The sequence below is a fragment of the Colletotrichum tamarilloi genome, assembly GCF_030869305.1.
Source record: "Colletotrichum tamarilloi strain Tom-12 chromosome Unknown Scaffold_35.1, whole genome shotgun sequence".
In the NCBI taxonomy this organism is placed as follows: domain Eukaryota; kingdom Fungi; phylum Ascomycota; class Sordariomycetes; order Glomerellales; family Glomerellaceae; genus Colletotrichum; species Colletotrichum tamarilloi.
Window position 1 is genome coordinate 52,099 of NW_026849418.1, and position 24,177 is coordinate 76,275.

At 53.1% G+C, this 24,177-nt stretch overlaps 11 protein-coding genes across 11 annotated transcripts, besides 1 other annotated feature; 5 read left to right on the plus strand and 6 right to left on the minus strand.

Moving 5' to 3' along the window:
- Window positions 1-178: 178 nt before the first annotated feature.
- Window positions 179-1,969, minus strand: CTAM01_09151 (major facilitator superfamily transporter; the record flags this gene model as incomplete). Its single annotated transcript, XM_060525171.1, has 1 exon — window positions 179-1,969. One exon carries the CDS (start codon window positions 1,967-1,969, stop codon window positions 179-181), a length of 1,791 nt encoding a protein of 596 aa, XP_060380115.1.
- A 1,092-nt stretch (window positions 1,970-3,061) lies between these two features.
- On the minus strand, window positions 3,062-3,751 carry CTAM01_09152 (glutathione S-transferase II; the record flags this gene model as incomplete). The annotated part of the gene is made up of 1 exon (XM_060525172.1): window positions 3,062-3,751. One exon carries the CDS (start codon window positions 3,749-3,751, stop codon window positions 3,062-3,064), a length of 690 nt encoding a protein of 229 aa, XP_060380116.1.
- Window positions 3,752-4,681: 930 nt separating this feature from the next.
- CTAM01_09153 (uncharacterized protein) lies at window positions 4,682-6,485 on the minus strand (the record flags this gene model as incomplete). Its single annotated transcript, XM_060525173.1, has 3 exons — window positions 4,682-5,363; window positions 5,458-6,204; window positions 6,277-6,485. 3 exons carry the CDS (start codon window positions 6,483-6,485, stop codon window positions 4,682-4,684), a joined length of 1,638 nt encoding a protein of 545 aa, XP_060380117.1.
- A 1,203-nt stretch (window positions 6,486-7,688) lies between these two features.
- Window positions 7,689-7,754: a sequence feature (Short protein (CTAM01_09154, KAK1493963.1) was converted to a misc_feature.).
- A 344-nt stretch (window positions 7,755-8,098) lies between these two features.
- Window positions 8,099-9,691, plus strand: CTAM01_09155 (DUF563 domain-containing protein; the record flags this gene model as incomplete). The annotated part of the gene is made up of 1 exon (XM_060525174.1): window positions 8,099-9,691. The coding sequence occupies one exon, from the start codon at window positions 8,099-8,101 to the stop codon at window positions 9,689-9,691; it is 1,593 nt and encodes a 530-aa protein (XP_060380118.1).
- A 713-nt stretch (window positions 9,692-10,404) lies between these two features.
- On the plus strand, window positions 10,405-10,990 carry CTAM01_09156 (peptidyl-prolyl cis-trans isomerase PIN4; the record flags this gene model as incomplete). Its single annotated transcript, XM_060525175.1, has 4 exons — window positions 10,405-10,548; window positions 10,614-10,716; window positions 10,780-10,916; window positions 10,973-10,990. The coding sequence occupies 4 exons, from the start codon at window positions 10,405-10,407 to the stop codon at window positions 10,988-10,990; spliced, it is 402 nt and encodes a 133-aa protein (XP_060380119.1).
- Window positions 10,991-11,276: 286 nt separating this feature from the next.
- Window positions 11,277-12,028, minus strand: CTAM01_09157 (40S ribosomal protein S12; the record flags this gene model as incomplete). The annotated part of the gene is made up of 3 exons (XM_060525176.1): window positions 11,277-11,401; window positions 11,475-11,793; window positions 12,026-12,028. The coding sequence occupies 3 exons, from the start codon at window positions 12,026-12,028 to the stop codon at window positions 11,277-11,279; spliced, it is 447 nt and encodes a 148-aa protein (XP_060380120.1).
- Window positions 12,029-12,768: 740 nt separating this feature from the next.
- On the plus strand, window positions 12,769-13,407 carry CTAM01_09158 (40S ribosomal protein S22; the record flags this gene model as incomplete). The annotated part of the gene is made up of 2 exons (XM_060525177.1): window positions 12,769-12,901; window positions 13,148-13,407. The coding sequence occupies 2 exons, from the start codon at window positions 12,769-12,771 to the stop codon at window positions 13,405-13,407; spliced, it is 393 nt and encodes a 130-aa protein (XP_060380121.1).
- Window positions 13,408-16,310: 2,903 nt separating this feature from the next.
- On the minus strand, window positions 16,311-16,670 carry CTAM01_09159 (uncharacterized protein; the record flags this gene model as incomplete). Its single annotated transcript, XM_060525178.1, has 1 exon — window positions 16,311-16,670. One exon carries the CDS (start codon window positions 16,668-16,670, stop codon window positions 16,311-16,313), a length of 360 nt encoding a protein of 119 aa, XP_060380122.1.
- Window positions 16,671-17,667: 997 nt separating this feature from the next.
- On the plus strand, window positions 17,668-20,176 carry CTAM01_09160 (catalase; the record flags this gene model as incomplete). The annotated part of the gene is made up of 7 exons (XM_060525179.1): window positions 17,668-17,949; window positions 18,009-18,284; window positions 18,379-18,401; window positions 18,466-18,610; window positions 18,662-19,024; window positions 19,071-19,278; window positions 19,329-20,176. The coding sequence occupies 7 exons, from the start codon at window positions 17,668-17,670 to the stop codon at window positions 20,174-20,176; spliced, it is 2,145 nt and encodes a 714-aa protein (XP_060380123.1).
- A 463-nt stretch (window positions 20,177-20,639) lies between these two features.
- On the minus strand, window positions 20,640-21,958 carry CTAM01_09161 (uncharacterized protein; the record flags this gene model as incomplete). Its single annotated transcript, XM_060525180.1, has 3 exons — window positions 20,640-21,240; window positions 21,296-21,800; window positions 21,865-21,958. 3 exons carry the CDS (start codon window positions 21,956-21,958, stop codon window positions 20,640-20,642), a joined length of 1,200 nt encoding a protein of 399 aa, XP_060380124.1.
- A 1,899-nt stretch (window positions 21,959-23,857) lies between these two features.
- CTAM01_09162 (uncharacterized protein) lies at window positions 23,858-24,050 on the plus strand (the record flags this gene model as incomplete). Its single annotated transcript, XM_060525181.1, has 2 exons — window positions 23,858-23,917; window positions 23,994-24,050. The coding sequence occupies 2 exons, from the start codon at window positions 23,858-23,860 to the stop codon at window positions 24,048-24,050; spliced, it is 117 nt and encodes a 38-aa protein (XP_060380125.1).
- Window positions 24,051-24,177: the final 127 nt, after the last annotated feature.

The following is a 24,177-nucleotide window of genomic DNA, read 5'->3' on the forward strand; positions in this document are numbered from 1 at the left end:
GACAAACAGCCTGGCCGCACCGCGTCAGCTAGATCTAGCTTGCCGCTCAGCGTTTTTCTTGAGCTAGGTAGGATGGTCATCATTATCCTACAACTCATGAAGAAATATACAAATGTACGTGCAGCAGCGTGATGTGCTATTTAGGAGAAAGGTGACGCTGTCTAGATGTGATACTACTTTACATTGATACCGCAAAGCGGCTCTTGGCTCGAAGCCAGTGGCCATAGTGATACAAAACATAGGGTATCGGCGCAAGCACGGCCGATATACAGGCGAGGATAGTCAGAGTGTAGTGCGTTCCCATCTTCTCGTAAAAGGGGATTCCTACCACGGTCATGCCGCCCGCAACCATATACCTGATGAGCGCGACGAACGTGAGCGCAGAGGCCGAGTATATCTCGTACGAGTCGATTATGTACATGTACACGCACATGAAGATGCCGGTGACGCCGTACCCGAACACGGCGACCGCGAAGATGGCAGACCAGACGCTGATGTTGGAGAAGTTTGTCCAGCCGAGCCAGAAAAGCGATATGGGGAGGGAGACGGCGGCGCCTGAGGTGGCGTACCACAGACGGATCTCTGGTTTGAAGCCCGCTTTTCCACCATCGCTTTTGACCCGTTTCGCTGTCTTGGCGTAGATGAAGGGCACAAAGAGGAAATTGACCTGCGTGCCGACGAACATGGAGATGAAGATGATGTTGGCGAGCCCTTGGTCGAGACCGTAGGTATATTCAAAAATGTAGGGCCACCCGACGAGAAAAGTGAAGAGGACGATGTAGACGACGGTGATGTACAGCGTCATGGCGATGATGATGGGCTCCGTCAGCATGAGGAACGGCCTCGTCATGCTCGTCTTGAGGCGGCTGAAGAGCGTGGCGTCGACGATCTCGTGCTCGGAGCGGAAGCGGTCATCGCCCGTGATACGGCGGTAGTGTGCGGCCTTCCACTGCAGGAGCAGCGGGCCGTACGTCTCGGGCATGAAGAGCAGGACAAGCACCAGCACGAGCCCAGACGAGATGAGCGTCGTCCACTCTACCCAGCGCCAGCTCACGGCGTTGGAAGGTCCAATGTAGGCGCCCATAACGGCGCCGATCATGGGGCCGCCGAAGCAGGTTATCGCGTACAAGGGAAAACTCCACGTCTTTTCGAGCCGGTTGTACATGTCTGCGATGGAGCCGCCGGAGCAGACGAGGGGCGTCGAGGCGGAGCATCCCGCCAGGAAGCGGAAGACGATTTGCGCGCCAAAGTTGGGCGCCAGGCCGGACGCCATGATCCAAATCATGAAGATGGCCATGGAAGCCGCGTACACGGCGTTGCGACCAAAGGTTTCGGAAAAGGGCCCCGCGATGAGGGAGCCCAGGCCCATGCCGACGAGGTAGAGGCCCGTGGCGAGCGACTCGGCGACCTGGCTGACGCCGAGATCCTGCGCGGCCTGCGGGAGGACCGTGGCGTCGATGCCGGACGCGGAGCCGACGAAGAGGGCGATGAGGGAGATTTGGAGCGTCACGCCGATGCGCTTCGCCGTGGGCCAGTTGTGCGGGTCTAAGGGGTCGTCCGGCCCCGCCCAGCCGACGACGAAGACGCGGCCGCCGTGGCCCTCTTCGCCGGTCCGGTCCCGGACGTGGATGCCGGTTAGGACGCGGCCGAGGGCCGTGCCTACGGAGTGTCCTGTCCGTGCCGTCTGGCTCCGTTCGATGGTCGTACCGGAGGCATCGTACTCCCCTACTTGATTTGGTTGCTCGTTGCTTTCGGGTTTGGCGGTGGTGGTAGTGCCGCCTGGTGTATCCAAGAGTGGACTTGCTCGCTTCTCCTCCTCCTGTGATGAAGAAGATTGGTTCTCAAGGTCCCTGCCTATATCGTCGTGCGGCCCTCTTTGCGCTGTTAAGGACTGTGCTTTTCCAATGTCTCTGTCGATTTGCGCCTGGGCTTCAACGCCCGCACGCCGGCGTTGTAGAAAAGATTGCATCCTATTCCCCAACAGATTTCTCCTCAGGTACACCTAGTAGAGCGCCAGGGGAACATACTTCCTGGATCTCAGATTCAGCTGATATGGGTGTGATGTCTCTTTAGAGTTGGAACTGTTACAGACGGCAGCGGAAGGAACACCGAGAAAGTTGCAACATTGAGTCATTGAGGATTAGCAAGACTGATACGTGACTTCATACCGAGCACGACAGGGAAGTTGCCTCTCTCTCTTTCTCCCACTTTGCATTCTACTAGATCCCGGTTTATTCCCACAAGGCTAATGATAGAAAGCTCCATCAATGACGGTGAGGCAACCTTTGCCAGCGATAACGCTGGGCTCCTTGGTGCCGAGCTAAGAGAAAATTCCAGTACTCGGAGATCTCGGTTTTACGCAGAGATTGGCTCCAGTGCGTGCCTGTCTGCGCGTGGTAGGGCGTTCAAACTTCATGGTTCATAAGCTGCAGGTCCCAGGTCGCTCCGGAAATTCCACTTTTGTTTTCAACGCGAGGACGCGAGCCGCGAATAATCGACTTTGCATCGACGCTGATTTGCCATGTGCCAAAACGCAAGTTTCCCACTCGTCCGGATAAGGCAAGTATACCAGTCCGAAGCAAAGACACACATTAATGATCTCAAGGTCGCAATCGGCTCCGAGCGGTATTTGCCCCCCGCCCGCTTCCGTGTTCTCCAATTGCGTTCACTGATTCGGATACAATGGCACCTGCCAACCTCATTCTTCTGGGCTGTTATACACTCACTTCCCCACTGTAGCGGATATAGATATCGCAGCGTATGAGGAAGCGAGAGCGATGAAAGCGGGCTTCTATCCGGCTTCCTGGGCGAGCCGCTGAGAGACCTGAACGAGATTCGCTCGTCCGGGTCGATCTCGGCCTCGTTTGGGCTGACAAAAAGCGGCCCGGAGGCGGGCCCGGATGGCTCTTCCGCAAATAGTGGGGGTTTCGGGCCAAGATGTCTCTATGTCGTAATGTGCAGCATGTCACAACGCATTTTCTCATATACGCGCTTGCTTGTATACTGACATGTATTTTCATCTGACTCCATGAACGGATTACTATCTACGCTTTTTCTTCTTCTACAGAGTTGCAGCTCTCTTCTTCAAGGTCTCCGCAATGACAGGCCTAGCTCTGAGCCTGTCCATCCACGCGGCCGTGTTCGGGAACTCCTTTGCAAAATCGATCTGATCCGCAAATGCACCAGGAACCTTCATGTTATACCACGGGTAGAACGCGACATTGAACCAGGGGATAAAAGCAATATCCGCATAGGAGCACTTGTCGCCCACCAGGAACTCGCGTCCCTCGAGTGCCCGGTCCAGGACCCAGGAAACCCTCCGAATTTCCTTGACGTACCGGTCCTTGGCACTCTGCACGTCTTCGGAGTGGTACCGGTGGAACCAGATGGCCTGGCCAAAGTACGGGCCCTGACCGGACATTTGAAAGTGCAGCCACTGCTTGGCGTGGAAGTAGTCGGCCGTGCCCGGCTCGAAGCTGATTGACCTCTTCTCCTTGTCGTACGTCTCGACGAGATACTCGAGGATGGCGCCGGACTCCCACAGCGTGATGCCCGTGTTGCCGTCCTCGATGGCGGGTACGCGCCCGTTGATGTTGATCGCTTCAAAGGGCGGCTTCTTCATGTCGGGGAAGTCGATGTACTTTTCTTCGTAGGGGATCCCGAGCTCCTCGAGGACAAAATGGACTTTCCATGGGTTCGGGCCGTTCTTGGAGGTCCAGACCCTGATCGGTTTAAGCTTCTCAGATGCCATTTTGGTCTTGTTGGTGCGGCTTTTTGTGGGGATTTATTGGAATTGTTGCTAAGTGGATTGGATTCAACGTTAAATGGATAGAGTCAACTGAACAATACTTGATGTTTACTGAAACTTAAAGTCTCATTCGTTATGTCCGGTTAATCTGATTAGCTATCTTTAAATCGGTGGTGAGAGGGACTCTGGCAAGCTCTTTTATGAGTAGGAAACCCTAGTAGTTGCGCTCAGCTTGCACCTAACTTGGAAACTGTTTCCGGTGCTACGATCTGCCTACCACGGACCCCGCATACACTGAAACTTAAGACACGGACGGACAAATTGGCTCCGAGCAAGGACTGACATCTTTCAGCTGTGTTTGGTAAGCTGAATGGCATTTTTGCTTACCAAGTATTTGAGAGTGGGTTTTGAAGATCTATGACAAATCGTAAGTTCGCCTTGGATCACGATCCCTGTACTGCAAGAGCCCTAGGCCGCCTTGTAAGACAAGAAAACACCAATTTTGTTTAGACATCAATCCAATCTTCAGTCTTCCAAGTGCGAACTGACTTGTTTCCATTCCGTCCACTTTTCAGTGGGATGACAAATGCCAGACTTCACAATCACTCAGGTATGACCGCGGGGTCAGTACACCGCTTACAAGGCCCGTGCGCCTCCTACTCAACTAATCTCGAAGACCAACGATGTCTTCAAGACCGAAACACCAAAAAATAGAGATACCCCGAACAGTACAAGCCACTGGGTGTCGCCGAGGATAGAATACTGACTTGTTTCTGCCAAAGAGGCTAGCTAGAGGGTAAGACGAGGACGAAGTGTTCGTGAGGTATAATACAAAATAGGTTCTAGATCTAAAGAAGAAAAGCCACCCCCCTTCGAACGTCATCAATATGTAACATTATTTCTGGCACGACTGCGTCGGCCCTTCATCACTGTTCATCCCGCCATCTCATACCGCCGGAAGTTTGTAGTATCTCCATTTTCCAACTCGCACGTTGGTGGTGTCTTGGGTGGAAGGTCTTGGCCTGGAGGCTGTGGCAGCCACGATGCGTTCTGCCCCATTCCCGGCGAGGGTATTGAAGGGGCCTTCGACTTCTTTCTCTTGAGAAACCATACTGCAGTTCCAATGATGAGGGCCACAACTGCGGCTCCGCCAACGGCAATCCCGGAGATAGCTCCGCGTGAGAGGCCCGGGGAGCTTGTGCTTGCCGACGAGTCATTCCCGCTACTCTCCCCACTGCCGCCGACGTCCCCACCGCCATTCACGGTCTTATTGCCTTCGCTGGACTGGGAAGAACAGAAGTCGGTGACGTCGTTGTCACCGGAGTCTAGAGCCACGATGTCTTGGCTCCACGTGGGGTTTGCCTGCCAGAGCGAGAACTCGGAAGTGTCGTGGTTGACTTGAAGGTAGGCGGCGGAGAGGAACTGCCAGCCGAGCTGCGCCATGTCGTTCTTGTTGACATCCTGCATGGAGTCGATGAGCATATCCTTCTCTGTTGCGTTGACAAGCATCTCTCCTGTTTGCTCATCGAGTAGCACGTGTGGTAGAACGAGGTTATCGCGGTCCACACGGATTTTCAAACCGGACGAGAGTGTGATTGTTAGAGCACCGTCGTATCTATAGGCACAACTTCTGTCAGCGTAATGAGGTGGACAATTGACCTGAATAGCTTGGAGTGCTGTACACGACTTGGGGATTAGGGGGGACATACGGCTTTTGGTTGGGAAGGTATTTCATGTTCCAGTAGTGATACCCGAGGGAGCGAGTCATGTTTTCGATGGTATTGTCCGTATAGTCAAGAAAGTTATAGAAGTAAGGATCCAGAGGCATCCTCATCATCAGCGGAAGCGTTGGGTTGATGCAGGTGGAGATGGCGCTCGACTTTGACGGGAAAATGCTGACGTCTGTACCGTTATCGAAGTTCATAGTCAGATCCGTGACTGTCACCACGAGTTGTGACTTGCACTGAGCAATGTTGGGCGTCAGGGACTGGGTGTATCGCTTTCCGGACACTTTTGCTCGGTCGTAACCTCCGTATATAAGATGACCGTCCAGCTGAGAGGACATTCCAAAGCCGCGGCCCCAAAAGAGACTCCACGTTCGCGAGGCAATCTTGCCTGATTCTTTTAGGACCCTCAATATGGTAGAGTTTGATCCTAATCCGAGTCCCATCATGGCGTAATAGCCTTGAGTATCCCAATCGCTCATCGCTGTACCCATGGCCAGGTTATCGAGCGTAAGGTTGCTGTTAAGTTTCATCGTATCAACGACAGGGTTGACATCTGGCCATCCGTCATCTTCAGGGATTGCATCGTGTGATGTCGTTTTGCTTTTCTTTGATGCGAGTGGTTCATAAGAACCTCCTCGAAAGGAAGTGCAGCCGTCCTTGGACCACTTGTCAGAGCCGCGAAGAGTACAAACACCGTTGGTGCCGTACAACAACGTGCCGTTTTGGCCACTGAGTTGAGAAATTCGTTAGCAATGTACCACAGAATCAGCAAAGAAAACAGTATATGCTTAGGTTGAATACCTCTGTGGGATGAAAGCGAACTTCTGCTCGGGTTCCCCAATGGCTAGTTCTAAGCCTCTTGCTACCTGGCCGTTTGACAATGAAACATTGCCGAGTCGTATGGGAACAGGATATGGTGCACAAGCTGCCTGAACCAGTGTCGCGAGATATGCTGGCAAAATCAATAGAACGGCTAGCGAGCCATGAGCCGTCAGAGTTGAAGGCTCCATCGCCTACACGAGTCGCCGGTCGATAGTGGTAACAAGCAGAACACAACTTGACCTCCTTAAAGCTCTATAAATCCAAGGTGGTGATGGTAAACAACAGGAAGAACAGATTCTCCGCTGACTTCGGAAGATGGCTGTGAATCCATCAAGTCTTTCGGAGACTCGAATTTGGTACAGGGGAGTTGCCGGGCTTTGCGCTGCAGCCTGCCGTTCTTTTATTACAGCCTGCTTCTGAGGATCCTGGTTAAGGATTCGAACCCACAAGCCTATAGCCCTTGCGTGGCTTCCAAATAGGTGACACTACAGTCGCCCGGCCATGCTACACATACATGTATACTGCTTCGTTTTGCCTCAGTTATTACTGTTAAACATCTTAATGACAGTTCCCGAGGTTTCGATCCCAAAGTAAGTGGTATATGATATATCAACGTGTCACAGTATACTTATGACGAGTATTGATAGTGGTGGTAATGAGAGGGCAAAAGTTGGCGGATGTGCTGAGCAGAGACTGCTGCCATCCTTATGGCTTTTCAGTAGTTCAGTGAGTACGTACTTCTTCAGCAAAGAGACGAAAAATCATCGCCAGATTTTTTGCCATATCCGCCTGATAATCCTGGTCAGCGACAACAAGGTGCTACCAACAGCATTTCGAACTGATCTGCCATTGGCCTGCGCCGCCCAAGAGCTGGGTACTGACACTCTCTCATCACATCCTCTCATACAGATCCTGGTAAGATTTGGCGGGATGCTACTCTGTACCAACAGCACCTTAAAGCTAATAAACCATTGGTCTGTGCCTCAAAATAAATGGGTCTATTGGACGTGGGCAAAATGATACATGACCCAGGCGATTCGGACCCGACAAAGCCCGACGAGTCACCGCAACATATCTCCTTGGACAAGAATCTTGGGTTCTGGCAAGAACACCGGATCATACTGATTCGAAAATGGGAAAGTTTTCTGGGAAAAGCGCAACGTTAGGAGTAGGATGGTTGGCTAGTTGGTTTGTCCGGTGATACAACGGAAGCGCCCCACTTTCGCCGTTGGATGGGCCGACGACCACCCGTATCAGAGTATTGTGATGGGACAGTTTGCTGCCAAAAGAGGCCAGCCATGTGCCAACTTACCTTCTGCGGGAGGTAAAGCGGTCCAACACAACTCATATTCATATCCGGAATCCATCCTGCCTGAGCCTTGTAAGACCTCATGGCCCCCTGCAGGAGACTGGGGTCGGGTACCTTCTCCGTCCAACAGAAAGTTATCAGCGGCTAAGTGCATGGGGGAAACTGATGGGAGATGCACGTGGGTGGAGAGAAAACAAATTATTCTCACTGCCTTCCAACGGCTGGTAGGCCGCGCGGATAGAGCGCACCTTTCCTGTCGTCCGCCCACCCCTGAGCCTTTGTTGGTCAGGCATGCAGCATGTTGGTGATTATTCCGAACGGGGCTCAGGCTGCCTGCCTTGCACACAAGAACTGAACCCACCATCCAGCCTTGTTCGTTTGCCTGCTTTGTTTGTCTTCCGAGAAGGGAGCAAGTTTATCAACCATTCTCTCCTCCCCACCGGCGGGACTCACGTCACGCTTTGCCTCTTTCCGACCTCCTTTTGATTTATCATGCCCGGTATCAAGTATCAACCGAACAACTTTCGGCGCTCGGCTTCCTATGGGTTCTCCGTATGTCTGCTCACTATGCGTTCACGTCTACTACCGAAGAGCAAGCGGGCCGGGGCGGCGGCGCTGCTTATAATGGTTCTTCTTCACCTTCTTGTATCGTCGTCTCAGTCTACACAAACTGGCGAGAGGCTGTCGTTTCTCCACAACCCATTCCACCCCACACCACGGCCGCCTAAGCAAGAGGTTCTGATTTCTCTACCGGAACTCGTGACTTTGAGCAAGCCGGACCTGCCCGAGTCGGAATTCTGCGCCAAACGCTTCGGTCCTCGATATCTGAACGAACTCCGCGATCAAAGGATTCAATACTGTTCGGCAGAGTCAAGCGCAAACCTGACATGTTTCCACAGTCATACACAATCCAACGACAACCGCGACTCGTTTTGTATCGGCCAGGGCGCCGTACTAGACCGCGAAAGCGGTAAATTCCATGTGGACTGCGATGTGCGACAACCTACCGGCAACGAAACAGCAAATGGCATCATTTCCTTCTCAAATATCAGAAACTACTGGTACGACACCGGTCCGGGCTTCCTATTCCAGAACTTCGTCCACGTCCAAGCTGGGGCATCGCCATCCTCAGTCACGCAAGCGCCAACCCATCATGGTAGCCGCCCGTTCACAATCCTCGTGAAGAGGGAAGGCCACTCCAATATCTGGCACTCGCTCATGGAGATATGGTCGATGGTTATGTCCCTCGACGTCTTGCGTCTCAGTCACGACGGCAGCGATCTTAACAAACCTTTCTTTACCATCCCTGGGGATGTCCCACGAACCCAAGTAGTCTTCCTGGACAACCAAGAAGAAGGACCTCTATATCCATTATGGGGAATGTTTGCAGGTCGTGAGCCACTTCGCCTCAGCAAGGTCTTGGAAGACCCAGTGCAAGCCCAGGCCCTCGCCGAGACGCCTCAGAACCTCATCATTCCACTCGCCGGAGGAAGCAACCCTCTGTGGCAGAACGATTGGGAAGATAGAGACTGCAAGGACGCGCCGCTACTGAAGGTCTTTACACGACGAGTGATGCAGCAATTCGGCGTCGAATTCGAGACGGGGCGGCGACAAGGCAAACCACTCAACGTCACGCTCATCGATCGACGGGGCTCCCGCAAGCTCCTGGACCAGGAAGTCTTACTAGACGCAGCTCGAAATGCGTTCCCCGACGCCAACTTTCAGGCAATCGACCTAGGAGCGGTGACCTTCCCCGAACAGCTTCGAATCGTACAGTCCACCGATATCCTGGTAGGCGCCCACGGCGCGGGACTGACGCACACAATGTTTCTCCGGGAGAACGGCGCCGCGGTCGTTGAGATTCAACCGTCGAGCATGTCCCACAAGGGATTCAGGAATGTGGCGCAGATGTTGGGCCATAAGTACTTTAGCACCCACGCCGAGATGGTGGGACATGAGGAGGATGATAAGGGCAGGAAGAGAGGTCTTATCCGACGAGACCGATGGCACTGGGCCGATATTCGGATCGAGGAGGGTGCCTTTCTTGAGTTGATTGGACAAGCTGTGGAGGCCATGAGAGAATAGTGTATTGATACCCGTAGAAAAGAATTGCATTTACTAGACTTTTCAGAATGCCATCCAAATCGTTGATCGAGGCGTTGCTGGATTTGCAAACTTTGATACGTGGCCTGGGTTCGCCTCAGTTCACACTCAAACATACCAGGTAGAGCAATTTCAAAGAAAGGTTGTTTCTCAACTCATCTTCATTGAAATAGAGGATCGTTGCCTCGCGGTCACCTCCCACTGCGGAATGACAAGGACTGATTTGTAGCTTAAGCTTCGACAAGATCTTTCCAATTTAATGTCATGGGAGGAACTCATTGGCATTTCTGAGAGACTATCTCTGGTTGTGGATTTGGGAATCCGAAGAGCTGCAACCCTTTTCGCATACAAGTTTTGCAAAACGGTGCCCGACGAGGACGGCGGTCGACCGATCCATAATTTCGGTCAGACAATATTTGGCATGGAAAGAGTTTTGATCACAATAGTAAAAATCAGACAAAACGTTTTACGAAAGAGCCGTGGAAATCGCACTCTGAGCGACATTAAGATGCTGTCGGATGATCAGACGTGGTGTTGAAGTTGGCTTCCCCGCACTCCATTGGTCGCAGCCGCCGTTGACAGAGTCTTTTCATGGTGGGGGTTGCCGCCATAGTCAATTCCCCCACTATCCAACCCCTCCAGGCCAAATTTCATCGTCCGCATCACGCCCGACACCACTCCGCAGCTACCTCAAGATGGGCAAGAACGACAAGAAGCCGGCCGACAAGAAGGACGGGGGCAAGTCTGCTGGAGGGAAGAAGGGTGCCAAGGGTGAGAGCGACGACAAGGGCGGCAAGGCGGCTAAGGGCGCGCAGTCCATCAATGTCCGGCACATCTTGGTGAGCATCGTCTTCTCTAGCTGTGGGATTTTCTTGGGAATTTTTAATCTGACCACTGATGCCAGTGCGAGAAGCATGCCAAGAAGGAGGAGGCTTTGGCTAAGCTGAGAGACGGAACCAAGTTTGATGAGGTGGCGAGAGAGTTCTCCGAAGACAAGGCAAGACAAGGTGAGTGATGCCCATCATGAGCAGCTTCATCGAGGGTGAGGACCCATGCTGATTGGTTCACAGGTGGTGCTCTGGGCTGGAAGACAAAGGGTAGCCTGGACCCAAAGTTCGAGGACGTTGCGTTTGCTCTGAGCGCCAGTACAACGGCGAGCCCCGTCTACGGAGAGGCCAAGACGGAGTTTGGATACCACATCATCATGGTAGGAATCAATTACACCAAAGCTCAAGCCAGGTATGTACTGACTCGCGCACGCAGGTTGAAGGCAGGAAATAGGCAGACCCCGCTACGTTCTCATCAGTCGCCTCACAATATCAATATTGCACACATTTTGTTTGGTTCAAGAGTGCCCAATGCCGTTTCTCTTTATTTGTCCTTGATGCATGTTGACCTGACCTCCAGAGGGAGTCCTCCATTTTTTGTTTCGAGATGCCAGCTGAAGAAGCTAGAGTACAACCGAAAGATCGTTCATAGCGACGGTTCCAGATTTCCCCGCCACCCCTCTAAAAATCCTTCTCCCCATAGTGACGCCCAAATTCAAATCATGAAGTCATACCCAAATTTACTGCTCAGTCTGGAAGTAGTTGAGGAGGATGGAGCGCTCCTGGGACTCTTCACCCCAGTCCTTGACGACGACGCAAGAGCAGTTGACGACCTTGCGGGCGTTACCCTCACGGTCCAACACGCCTGTCGATCTGTATTAGCTATTGTTCATCTCTCGATACAGATGTATGGCAACATATGCCGTAGGTGTACTCACAGAGACCAGCCCACTCGCCGAGCTGCTTTCCGTCGGGCACCTTGATCAGGGGGATCTTGTGCTCGGAGCAGAGAGCGATGACAAGCTTCTTGTAGGCCTCCTCCTCGCAAGCCTCGTTGAGGACGCACATGTGGGCCTGACGGCGGTCGAGGGCCTTGGAAGCCTCACGGAGACCGCGGGCAAGACCGTCGTGCATGAGGGCGAGCTTCAGGACACCCTTGAGGGCGTCAAGAACGGACATCTGGCCCTTGGAGCCGGCATCGGCGGAAACCTCGACCTCCTCGGCCACCTCGGGGGCGTTGTTCTCTTCTACGTCCGACTGTACGAGATGCGCAAGGGCACTGGTTAGCCAAAGTGTTTTCCTCCGGGGTTCAAGTCGACATCATCGTCGTCCTCCTTCCCACGAAGTGGGATGAGCCGAATTGGCCTGCGCGCACGCGACAACTTCCAAGCACCCGGATAATCCCAATTGAAGGTATTCGCGAGCAGCCGGGAGGCGTCCGTCATTCGAGGGGGGCCACATTGGGGAGGGGTTCTCGGTGCGAACTCACCATCTTGAAAGTTGTTGGTCAAGTTCCTGTCGGTTCGATCCTCGAAGAGTTATGTTGTGTTGTAATTTGGGTAGTGTATGAATAAAGTGAACTTTTGGCGTGATGCGAGGGCACAAGCAGAAAATGCGCTGAAAGATCATTCGTGGAAGGGTCACTTCGCCCGTGCCCTTTCGAGGGTTAGAAATTGTGGGTGGTCCGTGCACCCACAAGCGACCAATTTTTTTCGTGGCAGTGTGGGGATTTCTCCCACAGCCTTTTGGACTTTTCTGCGCCCCGTCTTCCCTCACGATCTTCTCACCGACAAACTTGCCAATCAACCCCTTCAGCGGCACCGTTCAATTCACGAGGTAAGTTGAAACAAGGCATAAACCACCTTGCTCGCGCCCACCATGGCGACTTGATCCAACAGGAACTTCTTGCCTTTTCCTTGATGCCGGAGGAGAGCAATCAGACGAGTCGTGCGATTTACGAGATACCAATTTTATTTCGACCTCCATCTTCGCCTTGACGGACGATGCGGTAGCCCCTATGGTTGGCGGCTACCCGACGCCGAACGACCATGACATCTGATACGCTCTCCTCTTCAGCAACGAGCTGGCAGAACCCTCCTGTCGGACGATTGTCGCCTGGGAGGGCACTCTCCACGCTCAACAGGCCATTGGAAGGCTAACATGCAATTTTCTTCGCTGGCAGATACCTCATTTCCCGAGACTTGAGAATCTCCGCATACATCAACCGCCAAGATGGTCCGCACTTCCGTTCTCCACGATGCTCTCAAGAGCATGAACAACGCCGAGAAGGCCGGCAAGCGCCAGGTGCTCATCCGCCCCAGCTCCAAGGTCATCGTCAAGTTCCTCCAGGTCATGCAGCGCCACGGTATGTCAGCACAATACACTCTTCTTTCTACCTCTTCTTTCTCTTCTTCAACTCGGAGGACATTTTGGATGGATGGATGTACATTCGGCATGATAACTAGGGCGACCGTCTTTTCTTCCCACGACTCAGCCCCTATAAGATGCCGATAGATAAATAGCGGAGGTCTTACAACTTTTTCGGATTTTTTTCTCCTGATGTCTAAGCTTTAAACCACCGCGACAACATCGCTAAACAGCAACAATACAGGTTACATCTCCAGCTTCGAGGAGGTCGATGACCACCGCTCCGGCAAGATCGTTGTCCAGCTTAACGGCCGCCTCAACAAGTGCGGTGTCATCTCCCCCCGCTACAACGTCCGTCTCTCCGACCTCGAGAAGTGGGTTGTCAAGCTGCTCCCTGCCCGTCAGTTCGGCTACGTCATCCTCACCACCTCTGCTGGTATCATGGACCACGAGGAGGCCCGTCGCAAGCACGTTGCCGGCAAGGTCATCGGCTTCTTCTACTAAGCGTTGGGAAATCCAAAAGTTTTGATGGAAGAATGAAAAAATCAAGGGGCGTGGGACATTTGGCGTTTGGGGGAACAACTTGGGTTAGCCATGGCCGATACCAGAGGATGCCATTGAGCTAGGATCTCATTTACACCAAAAGCAATGAACTTCAACCAAGACCCCACCAATACGAGCCAGTTCTCATGTGTCAATTCAATGTGTGGAATGTTTGCCGTCCAAGTGCTGTCCTACGGTTGAACTATGCATGTTCGCTTTTTTTCCGCGAAAAGATATCCGCATAGTGCAGTGTTTCGCTTGGTTTCTCGGTCTTGAGCTCTGAAAGGTTGAGACCCTGGACTGTCAGTCTCCTTGACCGTGTACAATGGCTCAAGTAAGGCGAGTTCGCTTAGCTACACCTCCGTCAAAAGAGGCATGTCCCGTGACAGTTTGCTTACGAAAAAGGAAAAGTACGAGAAAGGAAAAGTCCGAATCGACCCGTGTCCCCTCTTATTCTTCAATCGTTTCATGAACCTCATGTGTGGATGGGGCGACGGCTTCGCAACCGTTGAAGCTAAAAGAAAAGAATGTGAGACAAATGGCCTGCTGTCCCCGATCTCGGCTTGGGCTCAATACAAGATCGATCTGGTGGACTTTCTCAACCAATGCAAATGTCTCGATTACTTTGATCATCGATACGATTTTTAAGAGGCACGGGAGAGGGTCTTGCTTAATTCTCCATGATTTCAAATCGCCTCGTAGGTTCCGTTCTTTGACAGATACCAGATCCACACGCCTCGGGAATCCGGCCGTCGGTTCGGTCGGGAAATGGAGCGGGCTCCTCCCGAAGAACACGAAGCGAACCGGACTTATGGGAATCGTGGCCAAACGGCTGCTCAACGGTAGTACATTGTACATACCTACTTATTCAACCTGTCTCTCACCTGGCGAATTGCTTTCCCTGTGTGTTTTCGAAACGACTGGGGCCTGATCTTTGGCAGAATCTTCATCTAGTTGCAACGCTACGAAGATCATGTTATTTCTCTTTCACAGAAGAAGCAAATCCAATGTTGTAGGGCCTCGACGCTGCCTGTGAGTTCAGTGATGGTCAGAAATTTTTAGGTAGGCTGATTGAATCTTTAAGTTCTACCCTGCTTATGAGAATAGCATGGCAGGGCTATAAATAGTGATGCATGAGGAACACAGCACGCACGCAGTATGCATATATGCAGTGTGAAAAGGTCAGGTCAATTTCAGAAAACTCAACGCTATCAGCGGGGAATGTGGGAAGAGGCTGATGCAGGACGAGATGAAAGCAAAGCCGACTGCCCAACACGGTGCCGAGACATTTCACATCCCACGGTAATTGATAGGACAGAATGGACCCTTACTGCGTGTCGTCAGAGGAGGAAGCTCTGAGCAAAGTGAGAGATATAGTCAATAAGAGAAGGTGTTACTGTCGCGTGCCATGTTACGTGCTTTTTGGAGTCCACATCGATACACCCCGGCTCCGAGCCGGACATACCTCCGGATAGCCTGCAGCGGCTCCCCTGCACCCGAACAGGGCACGTTTCAAGGATTTTTCTCTTTGCCCAGACATTTGGACTTTGTGCTTTCGTTCTGTTCTAGTTTTGCAAGCCATGGAGAGTGCCATGCTAGCTGAAAACCCGATTTCCCGATTATTGGACGGACAGCTTTCCCTCATGATGAACAGATGACGGAGAGTGGGCGGGGGACCTCGGGATTGGCTCCGGGAGGATTTCTGCTCCATGAGCAACAAATCATGGGTTAAAAACTTCGGACAGTACATGAGTCTTGAGAGATGACTGATTTGTCTTCCTTTTGGTCGCACAGAGCAATCCATAAAGACCTCTTGTGTATGATCTTCCCGCACTCGCTTCCGTCTCGCCGATAAGTGCCGAACCGTCTCGTCTTGCTTTGGCAGCGGAGAGAGCCCTGGAAAGCAATCGTCTCATTTTGACCGAGATGAAATGGAGAAAATAAGAAGGCTCCATGCAAAAGAATGTACATTTCTGGCGCACGTCAAGCTCGTCCGCTTGCATCAAGACCCAGGTGAATGAGCCTCAAGCCCGGAAACTCGCAGAACTCACTTTACCCGCTGGGAAGGTGAAGAGAAAGATGTGATCGAGAGACATATCGTGGCGGGCTGCGCTGTAACCCATTGACCCGCCCCCATGTCGACCGACCTCGCTTGGCGACTTAGGTGATTTGTATTACAGACGCGTGAGAGGCTGCTGGTGTTGTTTCTTCCCGAGTGATCAGCGAAGCACGGCCCCACACGAGGGCCCGCCCGATGACGATGATGGCTCGGCATTCTCGAACCTCACCCTCACACTCACACTCGCGCCTCAAGCTCAATCTCGTCCTCACACACAGCTCTCCGCCTCTTTTCCTCTTCCATCCCAGCGCCGTGGATTCGTACTACATCCGGGATGAGCTGCTTTTGATCCCATTCGTGTGTCTCTCATTCCTTAGAAATCAGGAGAAATGCCACGGATACGCAAAGCCCTTTTTCCCGTCACAAGTTACAACCGACCTCTTTTCTAGACTGCAGGACAAAGACTTTGTTTCGACATGGGTAATCCGGAGCTACTGTAGGTAGTTCATCTCAACAACAACAAACCCTGGTCTATCAATTCAAATTGAACCTGCCCGCCTCAGCTGTCGTCATAGATGAGATGAAAGTGGACGGGCAACTCTTTTTTCCCTCGCCGCGAAATTCCCTTTCCTGTTACCTTTTCCCAGTTTTTGTGGCTCACCTCTCTCCCTGTAGCCGAATACCACAATAGATCATTGGAGCTATTTTGGAATTTCGGCTTTCGTCTCTCTAACGTTGCACAATAATCACCACAACACGAAGGCTTTTCTCGTTTCCATTGTACAAGGCTACAGAACCAAGAAGACTATTTGAAGAAACGAACCACCAAACCCTTTAATGAAGCACGGGCTTGCACAGACTTGGGATGATGGCATCCATCGCTAGCCCAAGTGGCTTCTTTTCTTTCGATCTTCCGCAAGCCACATCTGTTTTTCCCGCCCGGGGCTCGCTTCGCTAGTGATATTGGAGCCCGCCGCCGCCCCCAACTGCCGTGCCGTTCCTCGCCAACCACGTTTGTTTCCCGCGAGCCGTTTGTGCACCATCGACCTCTGGCCCTCTTTGGATCACCCCCTTGGCCCATGTCGTCTAGATGTAACCTTGTTTCGTAAGGTGTCAGCACGTGGGAAAAGAAAGAAAAGAAAGGAAAGAAAAATAAGGCAGGCATTCCAAGTGTTGCAAACGGCGCTCGCTATTGAAGTTTTCTGTTCCCTTTTCTCCTCCGGAAGCTATGTTTCCAGTGAACAATACTGCTCGGCCCCCACCGTATGAGAAGAAGAAACTCGTCGTTTGGAAGAAAGGAGAGCCCCGCGAGAAAGAGTGTTCCCAATTGTCTAACCCAGCAGCGTGGCTGGCTCATAATGCACATCTAGTGGTACGGTACGCCGTCGACGTTTTGTCGGCCTCGGCCGTGAGACACAAATGCAGGCCAAGGCAAGCTACCAGCACACATCATCAGAGCTCCCGGGACCGTGGGCGCTTCTCCATTGAATCACATCCGAGGATTTCTAATCTGACAGCGCTGGTAGCAAGCCCCTCCTCTTCTCTTCACTGTGGCCCCTCTCTTTAGTGTAGTGGAGAAAGCACCTGAGATGATTATGATGCTATCACTCCTCATCCTACCTGACGTCCCGACACACCTATTTGGAAGAGGCAGCAGCGCGTCGTGCTCACCTCCTCCTCCTCCTGCTGATGCTGTTGCTCGGGATGTGGATGTGGATTTGTTCTGGGCAAGCGTTACTAGTCTACTTTCCCCGGTCCGTTCTGGGCAAGATACTCTCCTGCCATGGTTACCTTCATGTGTCCAGGATTAGCAGGAGCAGTAGCTAATCCTTGAAGCTTGTGCGCCGACCAGTGGTCTTTCTCCTCCCAGATCGGGATTTTCTTGTTGGCTTCATCAAGCTCCCTGCCTTCCCCTTGCTGCTGTTATTCTGTAGGATCCATGGGTAGCTCAGACCGAGCTCCGTCTGTCAACCCAAGCCTCTGGAGCCCTTAAGTGGCCTACCGTCCCTCGGCACTGTTGATTTTTTCCCCCCCAACGGCTGTCCCCTTTCTTTAACCCTCCGAGAATAAGAAGTGCTTGTTCAGTCTACTTAATCTTTCATCATCGACCGAGGGAACATTTCATGCAGGCATACAGACATCTTTCTGATCGCTGATCCAACATGCATACCACCCTCCTGCTGGCCAGTCTCGGCCTTGCTACCCTCTCTTCTGCCGGCTGTCCCTTTGCAGACCCCGCCAATATCAAAGCTCGAGCCGAAGATGGCTCTCGCGGCCATGTCTCCGGCTACGAGATCGACGACTCTACGGGCGATCCATACCTCACATCCGACGTCGGCGGCCCAATTGAGGACCAAGTCAGCTTGAAGGCCGGCGTCCGTGGCTCGACTCTATTGGAGGATTTCATCTTTCGCCAAAAGATTACACATTTCGACCACGAGAGGGTGAGTCCGATGTCTATCCAGCTCCAATTGGTATCTCCTGACTGATCATTCCTGCTTAGGTACCCGAACGAGCTGTCCACGCCCGCGGCGCCGGTGCCTACGGAACCTTTACGAGCTATGGCGACTACAGCAACCTCACAGCCGCTTCCTTCTTGGGCGCGACGGGGAAGCAAACATCAACGTTTGTGCGGTTCTCTACCGTTGCTGGATCAAGGGGAAGTGCGGACACGGCCAGAGATGTCCACGGCTTCGCCACTCGGTTCTTTACTGACGAGGGCAACTTTGATATTGTTGGAAACAATATTCCGGTGTTCTTTATCCAAGACGCGATTCAAGTACGTCGATAATACCTTCCAAGCGAGCTTCATCACGGCCTGAACTCGGGAGCTCTTGATTCTACAACGAGTACTATAAGCTAACGTTGCCTAGTTCCCAGACTTAATTCACGCAGTGTAAGACTTGCTGTAGCCTTTCAATTATGTACCATCTCAAGTACTGATACCATGACTCTCGTAGAAAACCTCGCGGGGACAATGAAATCCCGCAAGCTGCGACAGCCCATGATTCCGCATGGGACTTCTTCAGCTCTCAGACGACCACTCTTCACACCTTGTTCTGGGCTATGGCTGGCTACGGTATCCCGAGAAGTTACCGACACATGGTGAGTAGAGCTGCGTTTTTATTGTCGTCGAACATTGACTAACACTTCTAGGATGGCTTTGGTGTGCACACTTTCCGCGCGGTCACGGACGACGGCAAGTCAAAGCTTATCAAGTGGCACTGGAAGACGCAACAAGGCAGGGCTAGCTTGGTCTGGGAGGAAGCCCAGATCGTTTCGGGCAAGAATGCCGACTATCATCGCCAGGACCTCTGGGATGCGATTGAATCTGGTAACGGACCTGAGTGGGAGCTCTGCGTACAAGTTGTCGACGAGGAGGATACCCTCAAGTTTGGATTTGATCTCCTAGACCCAACAAAGATCATTCCCGAGGAGATTGCGCCCCTCCAAAAGCTCGGCAAGATGAAGCTGGATGCCAACCCGGTCAATTACTTTGCCGAGACCGAACAGATCATGGTGAGTTTCTCAGTCAAACTGTTCGAGCACAGCTAACTCGTCCCAGTTCCAACCCGGACATATTGTCAGAGGCATCGACTTCACAGAAGATCCTCTTCTGCAGGGCCGTATCTTTTCCTATCTCGATACTCAGATCAACCGCCACGGCGGTCCCAACTTTGAACAGTTGCCGATCAACCGTCCAATTGGCCCCGTACACAACAACAACCGAGACGGTGCTGGTCAGAACTTCATTCACCGCAACCGCAACTCCTGTAAGTGATCCCGTCATGTTTATCGACTCTCTGACTAATTGCAATGTCAGACACCCCGAACACTCTCAACAAGGGCTTCCCCAAGCAAGCCAACCAGACTCAGGGCAACGGTTTCTTCACCGCACCTGGCCGCACCAACAATGGCCACCTGGTCCGCGAAATCTCCGACAGCTTCTCGGATCACTGGTCTCAGCCGCGCCTCTTCTACAACTCCTTGACTCCTATCGAGCAGCAGTTCGTCATCAACGCCATTCGCTTTGAAACCAGCCACCTTGAATCCACCGAGGTCAAGCAGAACGTTCTCACACAGCTGAACAAGATCAGCAATGACATTGCCAACCGTGTCGCCGATGCACTAGGCATGGAACATCTGCAGCCCGATGCGCAGTACTACCACAACAAGACCACTCAGGGGCTATCCATCTTTGGAAACAAGCTGCCCTCGATCGCGACTCTGAAGGTCGGCGTCCTTGCCAGCCTGTCAGCTAATGGCTCCGTAAGCCAAGGCAAGGAGTTGAAGGATGCTTTCGCCGCTGATGGTGTCTTGGTAACTGTCATCGCTGAGAAGCTGACTGACGGAGTCGACATGACTTATGCCCAGGCTGATGCCACGTCATTCGACGGTGTCATTGTGGCACGTAATGCTGACGGTCTCTTCAATGGCAACATCAAGCCTTCTCCGTTGTACCCGGCCGGTAGACCTGCACAGCTTGTCATTGACTCTTACAGGTGGGGGAAGCCGGTGGGCAGCGTTAGTTCAGCTCTCACCAAGTCGGCAACGCTGGGCGTCAAGGCTGGCGAGGGTGTGTACTCTGGTACCGATGTAAACGCTGTCGTGAACAGCTTCAAGGAGGGCTTGGCGACATTCAGATTCACTGACCGTTTCGCAACGGACTAGGATTGCGCTGTGTAAGCGCGATGCTTTTTCTTCATGTTCATAGTTTTATGCCCACTGGTTTATCCGGGCTACGGCAAAGTAAGGCTTCTTAGATATCAATACGACATGATTACTCCCCCGTTCTGTGGTTCAGCTTCTAGGTTTATGGGGGAAAACACCTTTAGAGGAACCGTACGCTCCAGTGACAAGTGCTGCATAGTTGCGGAGGCACTAGTCAATCTCAGCGCAGTTGCCAGCCTGCAAAAGACAGCGCCCTACGTCAACGGAAACATTGTGCTCTTGCTCGTCATGCATTATCATTATTCATAAGGTAGTGGTACAGGTAGACTAGGTAGTACAGGGTATCTCTGCGAATCATCCTGGAAAGTGTGTCCCTTTCGGACCGCCAATTTTTCGTCTCTTCTTTTTCCCTCTTCCTCCCTCTGCCGCAGTCACTGCCCACGGTTCAGTAAGTGTCTCGTAATCAAACAGACATGATTAACCCCAGCCCGCAGCCCTCTGCTCCCAGCGAGGCCTTGAACTCGCTCGCGCGCCGCCAGTGCTCGCGATCGATGCGCTCCTCCTCCTTGCGCATCTTGAAGTCGAGGAGGCCGTCGTCGCCCTTGCGCTGGCGCACCATCTCGGCCTCGACCTTCTTAAAGGCGTGCCAGTCGTCCAGCTGGGAGGGTGAGGGCACCTGCTGCACCTCGTCGAGGCTCTTTTGGCCGTCGACGCGCTCGAGGAGGAGCTCGAGGCGGTATTTATCTGTGGCGGCGTCGAGCTTGTTGCCGTACTGGCGGATTGTGTACAGGCCGTCGTAGCGCACGCCGGCTTGTGGCGCGAGCGTGCTCTTGAGGCGGTAGCCGCGGAGGATGCGGATCTGGGTGCCGACGCGGGTGAGGAGGGAGACGTGCATGTCGGAGAGCCGGCCCTCGCGGACGTAGCGGTAGAGGTTGCCGCGGATGTGCTCCTCGCGTCCGGTGAGGAGGGGTAAGGCGGTGACGCCGTATTTTCCCTTTGTGGGCTTCTCAACGGCTGTGCCGATGACGCCGTCGCGGTGCGCGCAGGCGAGGTTCAGCCACCAGCTATTTGCAGTGTCAGCAAATGATCTCAAAAAGTTTGAGAAGTGGTAGAACCTACTGGCCGGGCTCGAACTGCTGGTTTCCCTCCAGTTCCGAGATGGGGTCGCGGCAGCTGTTGCTGACGGCCCAGGACTCGAGGGGGTCCATGCCGGACGGGGTGAATTGGATGTCGCGCATCTCGCCGCCGATGGACAGGCTGCGCTGGCGGACCTGGTCGAGGGAGAAGTACTGGTCGCGGAAGCGGGCCCGCCACATCTTTTGCAGGCTCTCGCACAGCGCCATGTCGGCGCGGAAGCGGAGCGGGAGCGGGCTGGGCCGGTGGGCCGGATCGAGGACGTCGGTGAGGAGCTTGTCTAGGCGGGCGTACTGGAGGGTCTCAAAGTCGAGAGATTGGGTATGGTTCAGCTCGTCCTTGAGGGCCCTCTCCAGGAGGCTTTGGATCCGATCCGCGTGAGGGCCGAGGCTCTTCGAGTGGCGGAGGGAAGTCCGGACTGAGTCGCAGAGCTCGAGTAGCTGTTCCTTTGTGGGCAGTGGCTCTGCGGCGGGGGTCGATGGGGCATCACCTGGACTTGGTGTTAGGGTACTGATGGGAAAGCTTGTTACTTGGTTAGTTAAATTAATGCTGACCTGATCCAGGGTACCTCATAAAGTACGTCTCTGTTGTTCCGTCCATCTGGAATGGCGAACGGCAAGGCCTAGTCATGATTTGGGTGGGAGACATGGTGGTTGAATATGAGAGAGCCGGTCTTTCAAGTTGAACAAGTCGCTATGCGGTCGTTTTTAGAGTATGAAGTGGCATCTACACGTTGCAAGACATTCGAGTCGTTTCGCCAATGTCTCCAGGACTGGTGGCTGGGCTTTCGTTGTGCGTTCGGTGGGGTTGTTTCCTCGATGTTTGTTTGAGTGCGTGTTTTGCAAATGAAACCTCCACGACGAAGGGAAACGAAGAAGGACTTATATGAAGATGAGGAGACGAGGAGATGTGGACGATGGCTTGGAAAGAAGCATGTTTTCCGGGCTAGCCAAGATGTGCACTCCTGAACCAGCGGGACCGAAGGGTGTAAGGGACGATACTAGCTGAAAGTACCAGGTAAGGCAGAAGATGGCCGGAATTAGACACGGCGTGGGGTTCTCCCGTGAGACACAACGTGCAGAAAAGGGGAAAGTTCTGTCCCGTTAGAACCATTCGACTGGGAAGAGTCAAAGTTCCGAGGAGGAAGGACGATGAGTTCATCGCGCCTCTCAGGCGGTGGCGTGCGCTACCGAGTGTTTGGTTTAGGTCGGCGATCGGAGGTGGTGGATTTCTGGCACTCATACCGAGAGCGAGCTAGGCTTCAAGGGAACCTTCTGTTGGAAACAGCTGCCTACAAGTACAAGGTAAGTAGGCTAGCTGCTAGGGTCCGCCAAGCCGGCGATCGGTGGCAGAGGAATCTGTCAGTTCGAGATGCATGGAAAGGACGAGCCAGTCTGACGGAGAGGGGGGTTTAGCATGATGCGGAAGGCGCCCTGGAGGCTGCAGACGTTCCAGACTTGTGGCAGTGGTGGACAACGACCGAAACTCAAAGTAGGCATAGTCGAAGTGGACGAAGAGAGGATGGCAGGTGAGAATTGCGGCACAGAATTGTGGCATCGGGCGAGTCGGGCAAGAATATTGTCCGTCAACCAATGATCTGTCGACGTGGGCGTAAAATTTCTTCAGTGATTATACCAAGTCCGGCGATGTTTCGAGACATTCTGTTACAGATCGAATCCGTCGACCGTCTGAATGGCATAGTGCCGACAGGATCCAAGCTGTCGGCGTCTCGTTGAGCCATGTGGCATCCGTCCGGAATTGTCGTAGCCGCTTCCGGCCGGCGTTTTTCTCGGCAGTGGTTAACCTCTTCCGGCGCTCAGTCGGAGCATGCATCCTCCCCGATGTCCTAGCGTCCACCTGATTCCTTTGACAACCCGGGTCCAAGGTTCAGGTAGTCCGCAATCTGACTTTACGCCCGCCCTTCCCAGCTTCGTCGGTGATGCAACGTTTCTAGTCGAAGACTGCAAATTCGCAGGAAAAATACTCCATCAGTGGCGGTCAGCCGCATTTAGGTTCGCCAGCTTCAGTGTTAGACACCCATTCAATCGGTCTCATCGAACCCATCCAGGGACTTGGAACCGTGGTGTGCCCTTACCCATGTCGGCCAAACGCATTGTCGGTCCAACGGCTGCTATCACACCCAGACCCAGACCGGTCATGGTAAAGGAGGAGAGCTCTCTCACCCTCGTGTTGCCCGTCATCCGCCGCCATTCCTTGGCAGGCGGGAATGTCAGCGTCAATCTGTCTCAACTTGAGACGTGGCGCTGAACAGAAGTTCTGAAACCAGGTTTTTCACCTGTTGTGACGCTGCGTTAACTGCTCCGAAGCCGACGAGCCATACACTTTGTGGTAGGAGGTGCACTATAGCCTCAAAGACGACTATGACCGCATCTACAATGTCTTTTTGACATACTTGAGAGAGAGAGAGAGAGAGGTAGGTGGACGGTTCGACACGAACGGGCGCATAGTTCGAGCTGAACGTTCTCTCGAATGGGCTGATGAAGAGGCGCACTACCCCCAAGCGAGCCTATTGCTCTCGTTAAAGCCATGGAGAGCGGTGGAACGATTGAGAACCTCGAGGCTAGCCGCATGAGCTACTCTCTGGCTGCAAGCGCTCCAGCCTCAGCGAGAACAGCTCCTGGGAAGAGGCTATTCTATCGTCTGGCACTGACCACGATAGCCGACAAAATTGGGTGGAAGAGGTTTGGCCTGCGAGTGGCTTGCTCCTCGCTTCGGTTGAAATCTTGGTTCCCCAAGACAGTTCGAGTTAGCTATCCGTAGTTCGTTCAACCCTTCCTAAGCAATCAGCTCGGACAATGCATATTGGATGCTTTTGGTTAGGTCTTGGAGGTTGAACTCGTGGGAGG